The sequence below is a fragment of the Poecilia reticulata genome, chromosome 21, assembly GCF_904066995.2.
Source record: "Poecilia reticulata chromosome 21, P_reticulata-male-v2, whole genome shotgun sequence".
Taxonomy (NCBI): Eukaryota; Metazoa; Chordata; class Actinopteri; order Cyprinodontiformes; family Poeciliidae; genus Poecilia; species Poecilia reticulata.
The window spans coordinates 23,576,869-23,596,452 of record NC_088850.1 but is presented as its reverse complement, the minus strand read 5'-3'; the positions used below and the strand labels follow the sequence as shown (position 1 = coordinate 23,596,452).

General features: G+C 37.9%; 1 protein-coding gene across 1 annotated transcript; it reads left to right on the top strand.

Moving 5' to 3' along the window:
• Positions 1–993: 993 nt before the first annotated feature.
• frk (fyn-related Src family tyrosine kinase) lies at positions 994–19,131 on the top strand. Its single transcript, XM_081602211.1, has 8 exons — positions 994–1,589; positions 12,060–12,181; positions 14,497–14,660; positions 14,742–14,910; positions 15,174–15,332; positions 17,524–17,705; positions 17,866–18,031; positions 18,140–19,131. The coding sequence occupies exons 1-8, from the start codon at positions 1,198–1,200 to the stop codon at positions 18,346–18,348; spliced, it is 1,563 nt and encodes a 520-aa protein (XP_081458337.1). The 5' UTR covers positions 994–1,197; the 3' UTR covers positions 18,349–19,131.
• Positions 19,132–19,584: the final 453 nt, after the last annotated feature.

Genomic DNA, 19,584 nt, shown 5'->3' with positions numbered 1-19,584 from the left:
GTTTCAATGGTGACTAAACACTGAGGCATTGTTCTTGATGTATGTCAAAGAGCTGCATCTGATTGGTTTGTATAAAGTTAAATATACTACTGAATCAGAGTTTCACATTAATTCCCTCAACTCTGTCCACCATAAAGTGATGTTCAAGCAAAAATGTTGCCAGTTCAGAAATGTGCACTCATATCATGCTATGTTTGAAAATCATGAGCACATGTGTAACTTAGGGTTTCCTTTCTAGATCCAGGAGATTTCAAAATAGGTTTTTCCTCGTAGTTATTTTAAAACACGCTCATTTTTCAGCGTTAACGGGGTTCAATCAAAAACATCACATGAAAGTGTTCAAAAAACAGTCAGTGTCAGATTGATGCATTGGGTCATCAGTTAATGTTCATCTTTGGTTCTTAATGTATGAAGTAGAACATTACTTCAACTGACGGATGAATGGACGGACATCTATGTCATTTTTATTGCACATCAGAGATGTGACAAAGCATATTTGAAATCTGAAAAAAGCAAACTGTGTGCAGAAAGAGCCCAGTCCAAGGCAGCAGTGACCAACTGGACTTCCATAGTGAGCCACCTGTTCAGTGAGCCACCTGGAACTCACTGACATGAGAAGCAGAGTGGTGGAGATTTCTTATAGAACAAAGCAAGACAACAAGAAGAAAGTAGAAATACAATTTACTTTATTCAACACATCGGAATCAGAATCAGCCTTGTGGGAAACTAGTGAAACTAGGAAGTTCAGAATACTTAAATATGATCCAGTTTATTAAAATTACACTTTTTTAGAAAGGGAATAGTTTTAATAATCAGACATGACGTCAAGGTTTAATAAGGCCACAGACAAAACGACTTCAAATAAATGGTTGGTTGCCAGTTGTATTTTTAGCAGGCTGCATGTTGTTGAGCCTCCTGTGTTTTCCTCAGTGACGTGCTGGGGCCGTGACGTCAGCGTGACAGCGGCCACTCCTCATTCCTCAGCAGGTGGAGGTGATTTCATCCACCTGAACCCAGAAGCAGCTCAGCAACCAGGAAGCTTCACAGCTTCAGCCGCTCCACTCAGACCTGTTTGTTCCGCTGCGGTCAAAGGTCGCCGCTGTCTCGCAGTGGCATTATTAATATCGTTGTGTTTTATGGCATAATGAGGGCAGCAGGAGAGCTTTAACAAAGTGTAAGGCTGTGATTGAAATCGTCATGGGGACCCAGGAGAAGACCTCTTCGCTCTGGGACAGAGTTGCTTCGTGCTGCGGTTGCTGCTGTAAAGCCTGCAAGGGGCAGGAGGAGATACGTGACCAGAACAAAACAATCACGGTTTTGATGAACCCTATGACCGGGGGTCCCGAAGGTCCCCCTGAAAACAGACCTCTACCTTCACCGCCAAAGTCGGAGCGCTACATCGCCCTGTTTGATTACTCCGCTCGTACCGAGAACGACCTGACCTTTAACACCGGGGATATCCTGGAGGTCCTGGACACCAGCGCCGGGGAGTGGTGGATCGCCAGAGCCGTGAACGGGATCTCAATCGACAAAAGGGGATACATCCCGGCCAACTACGTGGCCCCTGTGGAGAGCATTGATGCTGAACCGTGAGTTTTTCTGTCCAGTAAGGAGTCATGTTTCCTCAGTGGTTACTTCTGAGTTTCTGAACTGGTGACGGGATTTAACGAACCTCCTGAGGTCAGGGCTTCTACTAAATTCTCTGATTATGATGATCTATTGTAACACTAGAGGGCGCTGTTAGGAAGCGGCCCTGAAAACACACATGGTCACATATTTTAATCTGTATTTTATAATTTATCAAAACATGTTATACATTTTTATTTTTAATCACTTAGCTTCTCACCTATTACAAAATAATACACATATCACAATATCAATAAAAGTTAAGGAAGCACAGTAACCATAGAACACTAAATATAGACTGGACAGACTGACGGCCACTTATCTATATGTATATAGACTCTATCTATCTTTCTATATATATAAGAAATTTGATATCTCCTACTAACTCATATTTAACACCTGGATGACTAGCTTGTCAACCAATAAGCTATTTCCCCTTGGGAATAAATATTCTATTCTATAACCAAAGAAACCAGCTGGTGTATTAAAAAAAGAGTGAGAAGAAGCTTAGCTTGTTGTCCCTCACCTCTAAAACCTGGAACTTCAAAGCTAATATAAACTAGGTTATTATATTAGTTTACATATACAGCAGAAAAACAGCAAAGTCACTTTCTTGTTTCTATAGTTCGTGCTTCATATAATATATTGAACCTGTATAGTTCAATAAACTGTATGGGTTTATTGAACTGAGATTCTAACCATGTTCTTTCATCTCCAATAAATGTTTTTATTTTATTGTAGAGTCACAGCAACTACCAGAATATGTAACAATCTGTATTTCAACCCAGATTCTTAGGTACGTGGAAGGAGATAATATTTCCTGGAATATCAAAGCACCTTGTGTTTTTCACGGCTTCCTGAAAGTTGTACTAGGCCCTGAACTAAACTTTATTTAGGAGCCCACTTCCTGTGGCTCCCATTCTGATTATTACAAATTTGGATGAATAGATGGAGGGTTCCAGTACATCTCAGAATTTTAAAATGTATATTATTATTATTGAATATTTCAAAGACTGATAGTGACACCTATAAACTGTAGATGAATTATAGGATGTGATTAGGTTATTTTGGTGAAGTTTACTAAATGAAAAACTGAAAAAACATATGAGCAAAGTGTTAAACCATTAGACTGGCTTTAGTCATTTTATTTCAGTTTGGATCATGTGCCAGAGCCAACGGCGAGACATTAAAAAAATAAAATAAAAAAAAATAAAAATAAAAATTATTGCAGAGTCCGTAATTAATCACGATCAGCTTTTATCACAAAGCTGATCGTGATAAAAGCGATCAGCTTTTATCATTGCTTTTTGAATTGCTTTTTGAATTGCAAAAAGCAATTCAAAAATGCTTTTTGCAGATGAATTATTTGATAAGCAGACATGCACGCAACAACAAAGACATGTTATTTAAAAGAACCGTAATATCGGTGCAAAGTGCTTTTCTATCCATTCAGCTTTAAGTGTTTCAGGAACCTCCAGTTGGCTCCTTACATCATGTTGTTGCTTGGGGATCAGATTTATGGTCGTACCAGAGACAAAAAGGGAATTAATTGCGTTAAAATTTCTAGTGCATTTAGAATCTATGCAATTATTTATTCAAAATTAACTTGTTAAAGTCCCGACCCACATAAATAACTAGAAAGTTATGATTGAAAATGTAGTGTTATCATGGACTTGGTGTCAAAATAAAAAGCATAATCTTAATAGGATGAGACTTTTTACTTCGTGCTCATAAAAAAACAATCAGTAGGCTCCCAGATCAGAGCTGCATGGCTCTAATGGTTCATTAGCTGGTTCAGTTGTGACAAGCACATTGCCTGTTGATTCATAAGGCCATGGTAAATATTAAACTCTTTCATTAAGTTGTTTTCAGACTTATGGCGGCCCAGAAGGGTCAACAAATGCAAAAGCTTCAGCGCAATAGAAAAAAAAAGGGAAAACACAGGGCAATACTGCATCATTTAATACATTAGATGAGCCTCAGAGTCAGAGAGATGAGATGCTTGTGGCTCCGGAGCTGCAGAGCCCTGATCTAACTTTGATCCTGCCTCAGCTAAACTCAGGGGTGAAAGTAAGGGGGTACGGCGGGGTACCGCGTACCCCTAAAAGATTTAGCGGGGGGTACACAGTACCGTCAAGAGGGGAGCGGCTGTCTGCTGTAAAACATTCAATGGATTCACTGTGCAGCCGTGAGTTCACCCACTAATCAGCCGTGACTGATTAGTTTTTCAAGAACAATCTAAAACATGACTCAATCAGTTGATAAATAGCTTTTTTTTCTCATTTCATATTGTTTCTGAACTGTTCGTGCTTCGATCTCGACATTAGATGACAAACTGAACGCAGCCAGTACGTTGAGACCTGCACGTCCTCCTCTGACTCCTTATCAAAACGTTCGTAACTTTATTAAAGAACAACAAAAAAATCAACAAAACGTGTTCAAATTAATGACCCAACCGCAATAATAATCTCAGTGATTATTGTTTCAACAAGGTGTTGCGCAATTCTGTGCAATTCGGTTCCATTACCAAAAATAACGAGCAGAGCAGGAGTTTAAAATGAACTAATCAACCACAGCTGTGTTCAGGGAGCACTTATTAATGATCGCAAAATAAATATCAAGCCTGCAAACCTGATATCGTAACAGACTGAATGTTATGTTTTTAACTTAATCTCGGGTCGGCTTGTGGAGCGCAGGAGGTTGCCATAGCAACGGGTGTGCTTAAATGACAGAGAGATGGAGAGTAGAAAGTTGCGAGTGGTTTAGAGTTGATCACCTGTTCAGGTTGTTTTACCTTTTTTTACTTTTGCATTGGCTCATCACAGCCGCTGTAGTTTCTGAACGTTCAATAAACGACAAACTTGGACTAATTACCTCGTTCTTTGTGACTATACGTCATTTACAACAAACATCAAACACGGTAAATATGTTTCATTAAGTATTTAACAAACAAATGGCTTCTACCGCAATAATTATGTGAAATGAAATTGTATGATATAAAAAAATAGTTTGGTGCTTTGAGCTCAGAGTCTGAGAGGCTTTTCCTTTATCAAACAAATTTGTTTTGCCTCTTATTTAGTGGAAATATTGATGTTGATGAGATTTTCTCCAAAATGGTAACCTTTTTCAACATTTATTGTTCCACTTTTGAAAATGAGAAGCTAACATTCACAAATGACATTGAAGTAAAATCCAGTCCAACATCTGAGGTGATTCCTCTGGAACCTGTTGGAGGAAAAATATACCATCTTTAGAAAATGAGCTTTAACATAACATGGCGCCTAACAAGAGGCGCCATGTTAGGAAGAGAAGCGGAAGCTGCAGGATCTTCAGAACAAACAGGTCATGATGCTGGGCTACTGATTATCCCTCTGTCTGGACACAGGATCAATAGAACCAGTTTAAAATTTAAAATGAATGGTTATATGCCAGACATGGGAAAACTGGGATGCCATGATGTTCAGGATTTAGTTCTCATGGCATCTCAAGGTGTCGACATTACAGCCAGTGGGCTGAAGGAAATACAGCTTTATTTTGTAGCAATTCAAGAGCTACCCAGCTTTTATCGCTTTGCAAAAAAATTCATCAGCACAGAAACTCCAAAGCACACAAAGATAAATATTGTCATAGTACCCCCAAGAATTTAAAACTACTTTCACCCCTGGCTAAACTGAGGCTAAAAGAGAAACACCTTAATTATCAGTTCACTGTTGAAGTAAATATGTAAAGGTAAAAAATGAAAGTGGTCTAAGGAACCAGTTACAGTTTCTGTGTCAGCACACATCACATAAGAAACATATGTTGGTGTTTTCTCTTCAGAGCAGGATCAGGCCTACAGTTCTGCTCTGTAGATCTGGTTCTGTTCTACAGATCAGAACCAGCTCTAGTCTAGAACCGCCCATGAGCCACTCTATAGACTTCCTTCTAACTAGTAAAATATATAGCAAAAAGGTCTGGGTTTAGATTGTTGTTTTTAAGGTATTGTCTAACGTCACTGTTAACCAGAAGTCATAAAGTAATTTATTAAAATGACTCAGGAATTATGGTGACATTCACACAAAGTTAGACTTTGTGTGTAAACTGTTAACTAAGGACAGGATACAGAAAGTAGGAGGTTATTTTAAAGTGGTAAAAATTCAAAAATACTAATTCTCTCAATGTGTTAAGTGGAAATCAGTGACTTTTATTTATGCCATATATTGAGAATTATGGAAAATGACTGTAAATTTTATTTCTGTCATGCTACACCAGTATAAGCCTATAAAAATGTGATTGTGGGCCATATATCTCTTGTGGGCAGATGTTTGACTCAGGTTTGCCTTGAACAGAGTTGATCATTATCCCAGACCAGGAAGTTTTGATTTCCCAGTTATCTGTTCACACCAAACATGCAAGAACAACAACACATTAAAGCCACTTTCCTGATAGTTCCTGGACATTGCACTCTTCAGTTACACAGTTCACAACTTGGCTTGAGAACAACTGTAATTTACTGTAGATGGTGTTCAATTCAGGTTTCAGTTCAAAGGCTATTTGTGTTGAGCTGTGTGATAAGAATCTGACTGCAAAGTGGGAAATCTGCAGTCAGAAAGATGACTGGAAGTCCAACAAAGATGAGGGTTACACTGACCAGCAGGTTGGTCCAGCTCATTTGTTACCCAGCTGTCAGCTGGTTTATCCTGACGTCTTTACAAGAATAAAATCAGTTTCTTTATTCAGTGCAGGCCTTAGCTTTGCTCAGCACCAAACCGGATTTACAGGCTGGAAAAAAATGTTCCATGACTAAGAGACACTGAGGTATGCAACATTGTGCTGTTTATCACTGACTCATGGAATGCTAATGACTAGTCAGCCTTTCTGCTTTTCAGTCAGGCAGAAAGTTATGCCTTACCTACTGTGGTGATGAAACCTCCACTGATACTCTGATCAGGTCATTTTGTTCCTGGGAGGCTTGTGCTAATTTATCAGGTTAAAGTTTTGGACATGCAGCTGTAGGAGCAGCGGGCCGGCTGCTGCAGCCTGGGTGTTCAGTGGGATCCAGTGAATGCATCATCACACATGTACAGTAGCATTCACCTGAAGAGAGGAGGTTCATGTTGCAAGTTTTTATTTGAAGTTGGACATTCGCCATCATCTAAATAAGCTGAGATTAGTTTGCCAACCAAAACATCATAGTGACACCTTTAGTCATTACAATGCACGTTGCTCCTCTTAGCAGTGTGAACAGCTGTCAATGCCTCATGGACAATAAAGTTTAATTTAGTTCTAAAATATTTTATTCATCCCAAAGAAATGAAATGTTCTCATCAGTACTTTAAAAGAGTCGTTGTGGATGGTGACGATGTGGGCAGGATCCAGCCTGTAGCAGTCAGTCTGAAAGGCTGCTGTGTATGTCAGTCTCATGACTCATGATTTGCTAACGGCTCATGTATTTTTTGAGATGCTAATGAGCAACTCAAAAATGCTGATTAGTCAGTTACTTTTGGACAGCATCACTACTGTCCAAACTTAAAAGCTACAACAAAAGTCAGAGGGAATAAGCGTCCAAACACAGAGGAGCTCAACCCTCAGGTCAGTCTGATGGGTGGATCTGCTCTGAACTCCTGAACAGACTTTGTTTTTACATTCCTCTGAAGGCAGCAGTTACCTTTCTTGATTTTACATGTTTTTATTTCACCCTTTTTTCTTCCACTCAATCTTCCATTAAAATGTTCCGATACAAAATCTATGAAGCGCCAGCTTCTTTAGCAATCATCTGTAGCTGCTTCACCTGAAGGGCTGTCTGTCTGCCAGGCAGTTGGTCTGTCTGCCAGCCACAAGTTTCCCCACTTAACCTCCAACATGACCATCACTCAGGATTTACGTATTAAAAATATTTTACTGACTTAAAAGAAAATAGATTTTTGTTTGTCAGCTGTAAACCATAATCACCATCACTTTATGATCTCACAATGTGATTCATGTCACGTTGTCATAAATCTTGAGTTTCACTTTTTGAATATAAAATAATCAAGTAGAACTTTTTTTCAATGATTTCAAATTCTCTGAAACTCACCTCTATATGAAGGATTGAAGAAAATATTTTGACCAGCATGTTTGCAGCAAAGTTCTCACTGTCACTAAAGCAAAGAACATCAGATTATCACCAGAGTACAAGTTTCAGATGTTTGATCAGAACCTAATGGATGTTCTTGCTTTATGCTATGATTATTTTTTTGTTAGTTTTGTTTTCTGCACGTTCACTGACATGAAATGGTTTTCAGTCTTAGTTTTCCACTGATGAACAAAACATGGTGTGTAACCCTCCTGTTATGTTGCGGGTCAAATTGACCCGTTTTAAAGTTTAAAAATATTTTTAAAATAGTTGCAAGTATTTTTATTGCATGAAACTTTTTCTATTTGTCTTAATAGGCGAACTCTACATATAAATTGAAAATGTATTCATTTTACACATTTGCAGCCCCCCCTGCATGTACTTGTTACATCGATACTGTTCAATACTGTACAATTTGACCCGGCAGTCAAGTTAAAGTGCAAAAAAAGATTAAAAATGTCCAATTCTGTTTGTTTCCTTACAGCTATGAACCTTATTTCACCACACACACACACACACATGCACACGCAGACACACACAAACCCACTTTCTCCCTACTCTCTTTACTTCACAATGAACTGCGAGAAAGCAGGTGTTCATACAACTTTTGACGGGAACCTATTCTGTTCCCGTGGGTAAACTCCACCCACACTGAGTGGACACTCAGTAGAAGTGGAGGGGAACATAAATACTCTCTGCATGACTCATTTATCTTGATTTTAATTGGCGGGTCAATTTGACCCGGAACAGTATGTGTGTCTCAAGTTCAATTATAAAGATCACCCTTTGAAAAAAAAAAAATTAAATGTAATATAAAAAAAATTACCAAAGATCACTTTCAAGGAAATTGTTTTTTTGTATCTAGGTTTTTTTCAGTGGACATAAAAAATGTAAATCCCATTTTTTATGTCCAAATGAGTAATTGAGTAAGTTGTCGTCATTAATCCTTAATTTCTGATAAATAAAAAAACATAATTGCACAAATTATTGAGATGGTTAGTATTGGAGTTAATAATCAGATAAAAAAATATTTTGGAGGAATTTTTTGGTTTCTGACACTATTACATGATAAAACACTCCCCGGGTCAAATTGACCCACGAACATTATTGCTGTACCTCAGAAACGAACATAATAGGAGGGGTAATCTGTGGCGGTTCTGGAGAAACAAAAATGTTAGACGTGGTTAATATTCGTCAACATAGTTCATGTTTATAAAGTGAAAAGGCAATTTTAAAGAACACTTCACTGAAAAAGCTTGTTTTATCTAAACAACCTTAATTCCAACTTAAAGCTATCAAAGGAGATGTCTCCTTCCTGGTCCTTCCAGAAGATTCTTCCTATTATGAGTGTTATTTCTCTGTACTGTTGCCTCAGGCTTACTTGAGGGGAAAAAAGATCCCTCCATCTATTTTCAATACTTAATCCTCATAGGCTCTCTCTGCTGTCAGGTGGCATCCAGGCTGGAGACAGACACACAGGACAGATGTATTTTTATGCCTGAAGTGAACTCGGCTACTTCTTGGTTTCTAGAAGAAGGATCAAGGAATGGAGTCCCTTTAAAGAGTTTATGTGGGGTTGATGTCAGGAGGCTCGGCTGCCTTTGATTTGTTGCTGAAAGCTGCAACACATACACCAAGCTTAAAATACACCTTTTCCTGTTTGGGAGTTTCACCAGTCCAAAGCTTTATTTTTTTATCAGCTTCTGCTGGATTATTTCTCTGCTGCTGACTCAGTTTACAGGCAACTGGTCAAAGCCAGAAAGATAGGAGTCTTGAAATTGTTTCAAGAAGTATGTCATAACTGATTTTAAAAATGGTTTGATTCTTCCTGTAGCTCAGAGGTCTTATTCATCAGATGGGGAGGGAGGTGAATGTTGTTGCCTTTGTTGGATACTTTTTTTTTCAACTAGGTCTGTACAGTTTATGCAGAATGTTTGATTCAGGAATCCAGATCTACTGGTTGGTGACAAAGTAAGAATGTTGTCGCTTCATCCTGCTTAAGAAAGGGGGAAGCCAGTTTATTTACAGAGCCCTGTTTATGACCGGAGCTTTACAGGAAACACAAAAATGGAAATAAGGCACATTGAAAGGACAAAAATCTCATTAAAAAAAGGAAAATCATTGCATAAAATTATAAATATAGATGAATTAAAACATAAGATTGAAATATGTCTGAACTTTATGGATAAGCTGCAGTAAGAAGTCATGTTTGCAGTCCTGATTGGCTAACTGTTTAAGGACTGAACAGCTGAATGTTGTCTGCTTACTGGGTTAACTGGTCTCTAATGATCTGAGGCTCTATAGTTTACATCTGCAGCTCTGAACCAGGACCAGTGAGAGTTCATTAGACGATCATCACAACGTTACGCTGCAAACAGAACCAGGAAGCGGCAGAGAATGACTCACTTCAACAGCAACATAAATCAAACGTAAATGATTCTAAGCGAAGCTATTTATCTTCATTCTTAAGCTATCATTTATTAAAAAATATTTTTCACATAAGACCTCATCAGGGCGGTGGTGATCCGTTCTGAGATGGTTTATCTCAGAACAGAACAGACTTTCTGAACAAACTGAGTCTCATGGTAGAAAATGTTTTCAAAAATTATTGATCATATTTACTTTTCAAAATGTTTTAACAGATCGCTGTTGCAATGAAGATGTGACTTCAAATCACTTTTATTTGCAATAAATACTTGTATCAGATGACAGTTCAGTGATTCTTGAGAATAGGGACAAAATGGGTTTTAATTTTCCCATATTTTTTATTATTATTTCTCAACTTTATGTATGCAAATATGACAAATAATGTTTTGGAAATGTAAAGATGCTAAGGTGCAGGCTCCCAGTTGCAACATTGTTTAAAAACATACATTTTTAATCCACCTGACCCAGAACTTTATCACAATCTGACAAAAATAAATATAAAATGATTTTTAAAATACCCTATTAATGATATTTTCACTCATTTTACAGACAAATGCTTCTCAAGAAACAAAAAAAAAAAAAAAAAAAAAAAACACAACAAAAAGTCCATCTGACAGAGTTGACAGTGCATGATGGAGTTGACACAGAACTGAAGGTGATGACAAACTAGTGAGTAAAATGAAAAACTTGATACATGTGAAGTAATGCAATTTATGTAAAATACATTAAAATGAATAAATTGCACATTTAAGTGAGATTTGACAACAATTTCATTGAAAGTCTCAAAAACTCTGGAGTTGACATCTGACGGAGTTGACGAAATGCCAAACTACCTCAATTTACATGATGTTATTCTGAAGGAGGCCATATTGTAGCTCATCAGGTCCATGAAATCTTTACAGTATACCAAAATTAAGCTTTTATTTCACAAAATTTCATCAAAGTTTTGTAAATTGTCAGTTATGGTGTTGACACATCATGGTTGTGACAAACAACTTGGGAATAAAACTGAAGAAAAAAACTAAAGAATAACTTAAGCTAACCAGAGCTAACTAGTCCTCTTAGCAAAGGAAGAGAAGGGAAATGATCATGGGGTCCTCAGAAGTTCTGGTGCCCCCCAATAATGCCTAATTTTTTTTGACATTCTTTTCATTTCTGACGGTGTTGACAAAAACTAGGGACAAATTTCAAAATATATAAAAAATATTTTTAATTCAATTTATTGATACTTTTATAATTATTTATATGACTACTTATACTTAATTGTCATAATATATAATTTTAGTATTTATTTGTTTTAAACTATTATAATGTATTGAGTTCTGCTCCTGGACAAGGGCTTTTACAGGCATCATCCACTGAGTACAATGTTTAAAATAAAAAATATTCAGCAAATACCTGGAAAATATACATTGTTGTGCTCACATGACCCAGGTTAGTTTAGTCAGATATTTGAAAAAATAATATTTTGTGTATATTTTATTCAAATTTTGTGCTTTATCCATAGGACCTGTGTCATAATGATGCTCAATATTTGATACAAATCTTCATCACATGAGCACCTTGTCCTTTTTGTCAGACATGCATCTCCATGTAACTCAAAAGTTTCCACTAACAGACAATGCAGCATACTTAAAGGAAATAAAAGTATGCACATTTTATTTTGTGATATTTTGTAGTTCTCCATAATCTGAGCCAGTTGGATCATGTTGAATAACAGTGGCCTGAGAATGGAGCCTCCAGGAAGATGTGCTTTCTTTGCTCAGAATTATAACTACTAAATTCCATAAATCCCTGCCTTTAAGATCTGGGTGAAATAACATATTTAATAAAAATAAATAGAAGAATTTAAAATTAAGTTAAAATTGGAAAAAAAGTATCTAAAAATAACCATGTTTGTAATTGATTCTAGATGGTATTTCCCAGACACCAAGCGACTGGATGCAGAGAAGTTGCTGCAGGCTGAAGGGAACCAGGAAGGAGCATTCCTCGTTAGAAACTCTGAAAGTCTGAAAGGAGAGTACTCCCTCTCAGGTAAGGAAATAACATTTGCTTTTTTTTAAGCATTTGTTTATTTCTTTTATTTTTTGTCGTCACACATGCGCAGAACCATAGAAGAAGAGTCCAGCATTCAGGTCTCCCATGTTATCTAACCTGGTATCTTGTACTTCATACAGAACAATAACCAGAATGCTACACTGGCTGATTCCTCTCTGATGCTGATGCAGACAATTTATTTATTTTATTTTATTAATTTAGTTTATAACTATATAGGGCAGCATTAAGTGGTAAATGTCCATTTTAAATGGTAAATGTCCTGCCCTACATTCACACGCTGATGGTGGCAACCTACTGGATAACAGGTCAGCTGACAGAAGTGACCGCTGCCACCAGGCTTTCTGGACACGACGGAGACGTCTGAGCGTTGAAGCAGCAACCCACTAGTCACCACAATCATCACCAGTGTTGCTCACTGTATGAGCTACTGTCAGCACTGTGAATCAAGCAGCATTCTGACAGGATATTATGGTGCAGTATTGGTGCCAAAATTAAGACTACAGCTAACCAAGTGGTGACTACTTCCTTATTGCAGAGGGTTACATCCATTCAAAAGCCGACTACTGATCTGATTAATGATGGGCCAGCACTATTAACTGAGTGGCAGGCTCTGGCAAATATGTAGGAGTACTTGTACTTGTGTTTGTTTTGGAGAGGCTGGTGACTAGCATGTGTAGCTTGGCCACCAACTGGATTTCCTTCATCTTCTGCTGTCTACTAGCATGGATAGGCTAGTGTTAGGCTGGCAACTAGCAGGCTTAAAGCCCCGACGTACTTCAGCAGAAATGCTGAAATCGTCTGTCGTTGATGTAAACGTGATGAAAATTGCTTCCTTTGTGTTTTATGTGGACATGCTCAGATATGACATCAAGTATAAACATACTGCTGGTTGTGATATTTTGGCTTCCAATTGCAGCTTCCATTCAGGAAATAATGAAAAGGTGATTGCACTTTGAGCATTTTTAGTGTGCTCTACTTTAAAAAATTCAGTACTTATCAAATTTATACTACATTAAACCAGTATTTAAAACCTAGTTTGTGATTTGCAAAACTTTTAATTTGTGAAAGCACTAATATGACCCTTTATGCAACTTTCACTATTGTATTGCATGCTAAAAATGTTTCTTAAGAGGAAAAAGGCACAAGTCACCAACCTAGGCATGCTAGTTGTTAGCCTTTCCAAAGCTAACAACTTCTAGCTTTGGGAAGGCTAGAAGTTGTTAGCTTTGGAACAACTTTCAAAGCTAACAACCCCAGCCTACTGAGGTTAGCATTCCAGTTTGCTTCCCAACGACTCCAACCTAAAAAAGTGATGAGCTTATAAAATATCATTCCATTTGCCGCTTTTTGACTTGACCCTGTTCACAAAGAAAATGGCTTGGAAGAGCTTAAAACCATAATGTGACATGCAATAAGGACACAATGCAGTGAGCAAAGTATCACTGGAGTTGGTGACTTGTTTAATAATTAATCCTGTCAGAAACTCATATATTACACATACTAAAACACAACTCTTAGAGACAGACTATGGAATAACTGGTATTTCTACCACCTCAACTTTATTTTATTTGGAAATTATATGTTAGACCAATGTGAAGTATCACATGACTGTGAAGTGGAAGGAAAATGATGGCTGAGTTTTTAAGTTTTTAAATGATAAACATCTGGAAGGAATGCATTTTTATTATTCAGTATCGCTGAGTCAATACTTTGTAGAACCGCCTTTATAGAAACACAATGAGTCTTGTCAGATTAAAAGTACTTTAGAAAATAACATCCTTTAAGTAGTGTGGAATCTACATTTTGTTTATAGAATATTCTGATTTCAAATTCACGATTACCTGCAAGTGAAAAATCATAATTAATGGAGCTTTCAAACATTCATCTCTGTGTAATTAATTATTCACAGAGATGAATGGGTTTTGCGGTAATATTTAAATTTTGAGTGGTTCTGTGTTCTTTGCCTTTTTTTTTGTTTACCATAGGAACCATGATGGAACAACATTCAAGGGAAAATATTTGAGCTTTTCCAAATCAGTTCTGGCTGAGGCAGTATACTTTAACTGGACCATAAATGTGCTTTGCTTCCAAATTTGATTCACAGTTTTTGCGTTTGTTTTATAACATTGAGACGTTTTTGATTTGATTTAGTCTTTTGTTATTGCTCCATCACAACATGTTGTGGTGTGCTTTAGGTTCCAACAGGCAGTGTGGCTGGTAGGGGACTGATTTAGTATAACTTGGTTTCTCTTTTGGAGGTGATTAAAAGGATTTTGTATTCTTTTTTTTAGTTTTGCACCAAGGGAGAGCGAAACATTACAAGCTCCAGAAGCTGGATAATGGCCACTACTACGTGTCAAAAACCAAATCCTTCCCAACGCTGAAGGAGTTGGTGGAGTATTACTCTAGACAGAGTGATGGGCTGTGTGTGCTCCTGGGCGAGCCATGCAGGAAGGTAAACTACAACATGCAGGAGACATGTAGACACTGATCCCTGATGTTTAGTTTGTCATTACTAACTGTCCTGTCGGTGCAGATGGAGGCTCCTCAGACCTTTGGCCTGTCTTACAACACGGTGGATCAGTGGGAGATTCCTCGCAACTCTATCAAGCTGAAGGACAAGCTGGGTGCCGGACAGTTTGGAGAAGTCTATAAGGGGATGTGGAATGAAACCACAGAAGTCGCTGTGAAGACCCTCAAACCTGGTGATTTTTCTTCACTATTCTGTAATTGTACAAAGTAGAGACACATCCATAAGGAACATTTTGGCCAATTTCAGTATCCACATTTAATATTGATGTTGTGGCCAATAACCAATATTTACTGATATTAGATGTTATATTGCACATTGAGACCTTACTGCTGACATTGCTTCTCAACTTCTGTTAAAAGCTTCCGAGTCCTGTGCTGCATCACAGTCACATGACCAAACGAAAAGACCCAAAAACCTAGAACTTGTGTCTCTTAGGCACGATGGATCCTGAAGATTTCCTGGCAGAGGCTCAGCTCATGAAGAGACTGCGGCACCCCAAGCTGATCCAGCTCTATGCTGTGTGTACCATGGAGGAGCCCATCTACATCATCACTGAGCTGATGAAGCATGGCAGCCTGCTGGATTACCTTCGAAGTAAGTCAGCCACATTTTCCACTTCAATTATGAGGAGGAGTTGGCATCTCCAGGGCTTCAGGTTGTTATAAAATGCTGGGAATTCTTTTCTCAGCTGCTTCTCATGATCAGAGAACATTTGGTCAGTTCGGTTCGGTTTCATTTCAGTTATTCTCTTTCCTTTTTCTCTGAGAGCAGTGTCTGGTCCTGTTCAGACCTGCTATTAGCATCCTCCATGGCCCATTCTGTTACAGGAGGAGTACCTCAAGCATTGCTGTGGGATTAAACTCTATTCTGAATGATTTGAATAGATCATTCAGAACTACCTACTTCCCCAACAGTGAGCTGTTCATAGCTGCTTTTCCGTTACAAATTGTGGACAAAACTTTTATATTCCACTAATGTTGAAAAACCATAATTTCTCAATTGGAGTATTTTAATTAAATATCAAACACAATTTGATATTTAATTAAAAACATATTTAATTGAAAAACATTAAAAACAATGACACACCATCATCCTTCATGGTTTCCGGCAGTAGCAACATCCAGTAGTTGATCATGTGATCGTCGGCTGAAAAACCACATCACCAAAAATTTTCTCAAAAAACAAGTTTCTTTTAAAATTTTAAATGTTTTTATTAGGTAAATACATTTTTGATAAGTCAAAGTGCACAAATACATGGTCAGTGGAAATGCAGGAAATGACATGACCAATAGCTGCTCTACATGTTTAATAAATGAGTGGTATTGATAACATTCAGACTGGTTTTTAATACAATGTTGAAAGTTGCTCCCTTAAAATGGATAAATCATTCTTTTAAATCCTTTTCACATTTAAATCATTTAAGTGTCTGTGTAAGTGGAACTGCAACACTTCCAGTTCCACAGGCACATCCGACCTGTTCTGAAGGATCACTCAGAGCAACCGGTTGTGGTGCTGTCTCTTTAAATGCAAATCATCCCTCTATGTTCCACCCCGTCCACCTATTTTTGTAGTTTGATGGCAGATAAAGTTAGCGTTATGAACGCCACTGAATGCATTTGGATCATGTTTCCCTAAACAAAAAACAATCCTAAGCTGTTTCATGTTGTCATATTTTTCAGAACGCGCAGTATGGTTCTGTCCTCAGGGAGCTAACAGCTAGCACACATCACTAACATAAGCAGAGTGATGCTACTTGTAGAAAAGCAATGACCAGAACGTCATAACACTATAAAGACATGTTGTCATTTTTTGGCTATTTGAAGCTTACGACTTTGTTGTGTCTGACATTTCCAGACAGAAGAAACTGACAGTCTCAACTAGACAGTCTTATTGATATTGGCAGTTGTTAAGGTGTATGCATTTAAAAAGAAAAATCAAATTTAACCAGTCACTCCAAAGAGGTTCTGATGCTGAGGGGTGTTGGAGTGAATTGTTAGTCACTCTAAAATTTGCAATTTTGTCTTGTAACATCTATATCCTGGAACTTGGACTACTAAATTGCTGTGAGAAATAAAAATGGTAGATTTGTGATATTGGTTGGCTGGAAGTCAATGACCTTGTTTAGCAGTTCTGCAGCAAATACAGTGACCTAATAGCTTTTTTTAAAAAAACATAGTGGAGATGTAGAAAACACTGAACGGATTGAAAAAAAGAATCAAAACTAAATACAAAGTTGTCTACTCAGCACTGAGAGACCAAATTCAACTTTTCTGTAGTCCTAGATATGCAAGTTGCACAACAAAATGAACTTAAGGGGTTCAAATGTGGATTTAGCATTTTTATTTTTGATCAGATAAAATACAAACTGCTCAATACATTATTTATGTACAGTTTATCAGTGAAATATTATTGTTTCACAACAAGCAACACTGAAGCTATAAGAGGATAAAAGTTCCTTTAACTTTAATCTTCCAACCTACTTTGAAACAATGTTACTGTTGAGGCATGTGGGAGATTCCTGAGATGGAAGAGCAGGTTGAAGGCCTGAGTCAACTCTTTCCAAGTTCTCTCTGTAAAATGAAGACGAACCTGAACGGTTTCATCAGGTGGCTCTGAGAAATGACTCATCAGACATGTTGAAACACCTACTTAGTGCATTGAGGTTTATGTTCATTGTTTATATGTATATATATATATATATATATATATATATATATAAATGGGCTGATCCATAAAACAGTTTATTGTTACTGATTTTGTTCACTTATTTTTACCTTGACAACAGAGGATAAGGGGAACACTCTGCGTGTGCAGGACCAAATTGAAATGGCAGCCCAGATCGCAGCTGGCATGGCTTACCTGGAGCAGCAGAACTACATCCACAGAGACCTCGCTGCCAGGAACGTCCTGGTGGGAGAGAACAACATCTGCAAAGTGGCAGACTTCGGCCTGGCCAGAGTTTTTATGGTAGGTTTAAAGTCAGATGCTGTTGGAAACAGGTCTTGGTTTTCGTCCCAACTTCGCTGATGGGGGGAAAAAAACAAAACAACGTTCAATACTTCTGGCAAAAGAACAAATCTCAAGTGCTTTTTAAATGTTTGCTTTATTTTTTTGTGTTTGATTGTAGAAAGAAAGTGAGAGTGTGTATGAGGCCAGGGACGGGGGCAAGTTTCCTGTGAAGTGGACCGCTCCAGAGGCCATCCATAACAACAAGTTCTCCATCAAATCAGACGTTTGGTCCTTTGGGATCTTGCTGTATGAGATCATGACATTTGGCCAGATGCCTTACCCAAGTATGATCCAGACATCTTCTATAAAGACTTCAAATCATTCCACCAGCAGTAGTGTCTTGTTAGGCCAACACTTATGTTCCATTTTTGTTTTTAATTTGTTTTCTGCAGCCATGACAAACATGCAGGCGGTCCAGTGGATTTCTGGAGGCAACAGACTGGCCTGTCCCCCCAGGTGCCCGAAGCCAATGCACCTCCTCATGTTGGACTGTTGGAGCGAAAAGGAACTCAACCGGCCCACGTTTGAGACGCTGCAGTGGCAACTGGAGGATTACTTTGACATGGATTTGAACTCTTATGATGACAGCTACCACTATTAGAGCAAAACAAAAAACAAAAAAACAACCTTGTTTGACTTTTAACGAAGGATTAATAAAAAAACAAAAAACTAATTCATAATTACTAGATTCAGCAACTATTCTGTCAAATCCCTCCTAATCTGCTCAGTTGAAGGATTTGATTACCAAGCAGAGACGCTGTACTTTCAGGTGGCCTGTGTATCTGTTGATCTTGATTCACACCCGACTGGGAGAGGCGCCGTTTAGAGCGACTATCCATCCGTCTCGCTCATCCGGCCCTGCTGGTTTCATCCATTCCACACATTCTGTCGTCCTGCTGAACTGAAGCCGGAGGTCACCTGGGATGAGCATCTGAAAGCTCTTTGTTTTAAGTCTTTTCCATGATCTTTTCACATATGCTTTAACTTGAACCAAGACAATAATCTATATTTAATGTTTATGTCACCATGTTGCTTTCCTGAGAATCTGAGAATTGTTGATTATTTCCATCCCTGGCAGCATTGTTAAAGCTTTCACACCGTCTCCCTGCATCACAATGACTTGTCAGACACTCGGGAGTTTCAGACTGGACTCTTTTTGTCGTGTCGAGTCTCGCGCTGCTCTCAGACCTGTTGGAGGACGGGATTCCTGGTTCCTTCTCTGAACAAGTAGATCCTGTTTAACATCACTGCCTCATGCTTTTAATGTTCTAAACAAATTCTTGTTAATTGTATATTCTAACCACTAAAAAGTGTTTAGAGAATTTAGCTGATTTTAACTTATCCTTATGCCTAACATAATTAAAACAAATTTTATTTATGATGACGTGGTTGGCTTGTTGTGGATTTATCTGAAGTGATCTTTGAACAATAACATTTATCAGTCGCTGCATTGAAATGTCTCATAGAATTGGACCAATAATTTGTTCAGAAATTGATCAGAATCAATTTCCAGAAAGCTGGAGAAGATAACTAGGGCACAAAGGGAACTAAAAAATTAATAACTTTTTTTTAACTCATTTTCTCTCAAACTCTAATCTGTTCCATTTACATGGTCAAGATGTCAGTAGTTTCAGAACCACTGAATATTCTGGAGTGACCAGCTGAAGAATTTTTACTTTTGCTTCTTTTGCTTTTGAGACAGTTATCTTGGGTAACCATGGCAACAAGATATTGTTTTTACAAACGGGAACAGCTGATTAGGATCTTAAAAGCTCAAATAATACCTGAACTATTATCCCAAGCCTCAGAGGAGTTGAACAGGAAGCTTCCTGGATGC